The following is a 1764-nucleotide window of genomic DNA, read 5'->3' on the forward strand; positions in this document are numbered from 1 at the left end:
CCAGCCGGGTGGCCCAGCTGACCTGCACCCACCTGAGCCTTGAGGATGCTGGTGGTCCAGTCCCACAGCTCAGCCTGCCCTGAGCACACCAGGTACCTGCAGAAGACTCAACTTGAGAAGCTGCCAGGGTGCAGGGCCCATGGGGTCCACGTCCCCTTGTCACCAGAGCCCTGGCTGTCCTTTTCCCACTAAAATCAGGGACGGATCTCAATAACGTTGCAGTGTTAGGTTAATTGTTGGACTCAATGATATTAAAGGTCTTTTCCAACCTAAATGGTTCTATGATTTAATGATTCAACGATTCTATCCCCCCAGCCCCAGGACAGCAGGGGCAGATACTCACAGCTGCTGCTTGTCCAAGGTCAGCGTGAAACCCCACCTGAGGAAAGGAAGAGTCAGGCTGTGGGGCAGCACCATCAAGCACGGACACAGCCCCAAGTGCATGGGCACTGGGGCAGGGGACTGAGCTCGCCCCACAGGCACAGGATTTTCATGGCTTTGGGTCCCAGTGGGGCTTGGCATGCTCCTAGTGGTTGGGTTGGTATGCTGGGTGCAGGGAGAGAGGGATGCGTGCCCCAGGGAAGGTCCCACTTACTGGGCTGGTGGCTTCAGCTTCTTCCTGATGCCCATGTAAACCTTGGCTGCGTCCAGGGGCCACTCACGCTCTGGCTTGACACTCTGGGGAAGAAGAGCCAGCGATTCAGCCTGGCTTTCTGCCAGCCTCCCTGCCGGGATGACAGCTACTACCGTGCCACTGCTGTCCCCAGGGTCCCCCTCCCCGCCTTTCCTCCCGTCTTTGGGGCACAGATCCATCCCTGCAGCATCCCCTGTGTACCCTCTTCTCCTTGAGAAGTAGCAGCCTCCGGTCCTGGATGACGAAGTAGCGCTCCTGAAACTTGTTCCCCAGCAGCTTGGGGGGCTCCTCACGGCATTTCAGCAGCCCACACTTGGGGGTCTCACGCTTCATGCCTGCTTAATGTAAGGAAACCGTGGTCAGTGGGGCTGGGAGCATGTGAGGGTGAGTAGCGTATTGCAAGGTGGATCCCACTGTGGGTCTTGGGGGTGTGCACCTGATGGCTGTAGGGTGGTGGCCAGGACAAGAGGAAGATCAGGCAGAGTTGCCCGACTCTGGGGACACCCCTAGGGACTAACACCCTTTGGGACTGCCTTACCTGTGAAGAGACAACTGCCCTCACCGATGGGGACCTTCCTCACCAGCAGGTACGCAGAGCTGGGTTCCGGGAGCTTGCACCACTCCAAAGCTTGCTCCAGGACCTTCTCCTTGGGGTGCAGGGGCCGTTCTGGAGAGGCAGGAACACTTTCACCACTGTATCCCCTTCCTTGTTCCAGTCCCTGTCCCTCCTGCCACCAGCAGCAAATCACTCCCCTGTATCCCACACCTCCTCCTCCTCAGCCTGGCGATGCTGAGAGCATCCCCCTGTGCCATGCCCACCTTACTCACCCAGTTCCCCATTCTCCAGGGCCTCGAAGGTCAGCCAGATGTCCAGGCTGGCTGCCACGTTGCGCATCTCCAGCACTTGATTGGTGAGCTCCTCTGCTGTCATCGTGGGGGACACCTGGGGCCGGACACACAGGGAGCTGTGGTAGGTGGTGGCAGGATGGGTCCCAGGGACAGGAGCCTGCATCCCTGCTTCCTCTGTCAAGGCCCTCCTTTGGGACTTACCTTCAGGGTGACGCAGCAGTCGGGCAGCTTCTGCTCGAGGCAAACCTCGATGATGAGATCACCCGCCTGTGAGAGCTGGG

General features: G+C 59.2%; 1 protein-coding gene across 1 annotated transcript in view; it reads right to left on the reverse strand.

Annotated features, from left to right (window-relative positions):
• The window catches only part of ARAP3 (ArfGAP with RhoGAP domain, ankyrin repeat and PH domain 3), a 15220-nt gene that overhangs the window by 1720 nt on the left and 11736 nt on the right, over positions 1-1764 (reverse strand). Inside the window, exons 24-30 of the mRNA XM_009868786.1 lie at positions 1685-1759; positions 1463-1577; positions 1173-1301; positions 836-969; positions 596-678; positions 344-379; positions 33-96 (exon numbers count right to left, since the gene is read on the reverse strand). Coding sequence (XP_009867088.1) covers positions 33-96; positions 344-379; positions 596-678; positions 836-969; positions 1173-1301; positions 1463-1577; positions 1685-1759 — 636 coding nt within the window. The remainder of the gene's footprint in view (positions 1-32; positions 97-343; positions 380-595; positions 679-835; positions 970-1172; positions 1302-1462; positions 1578-1684; positions 1760-1764) is intronic.

The sequence above is a fragment of the Apaloderma vittatum genome, unplaced genomic scaffold (assembly GCF_000703405.1).
Source record: "Apaloderma vittatum isolate BGI_N311 unplaced genomic scaffold, ASM70340v1 scaffold15294, whole genome shotgun sequence".
In the NCBI taxonomy this organism is placed as follows: domain Eukaryota; kingdom Metazoa; phylum Chordata; class Aves; order Trogoniformes; family Trogonidae; genus Apaloderma; species Apaloderma vittatum.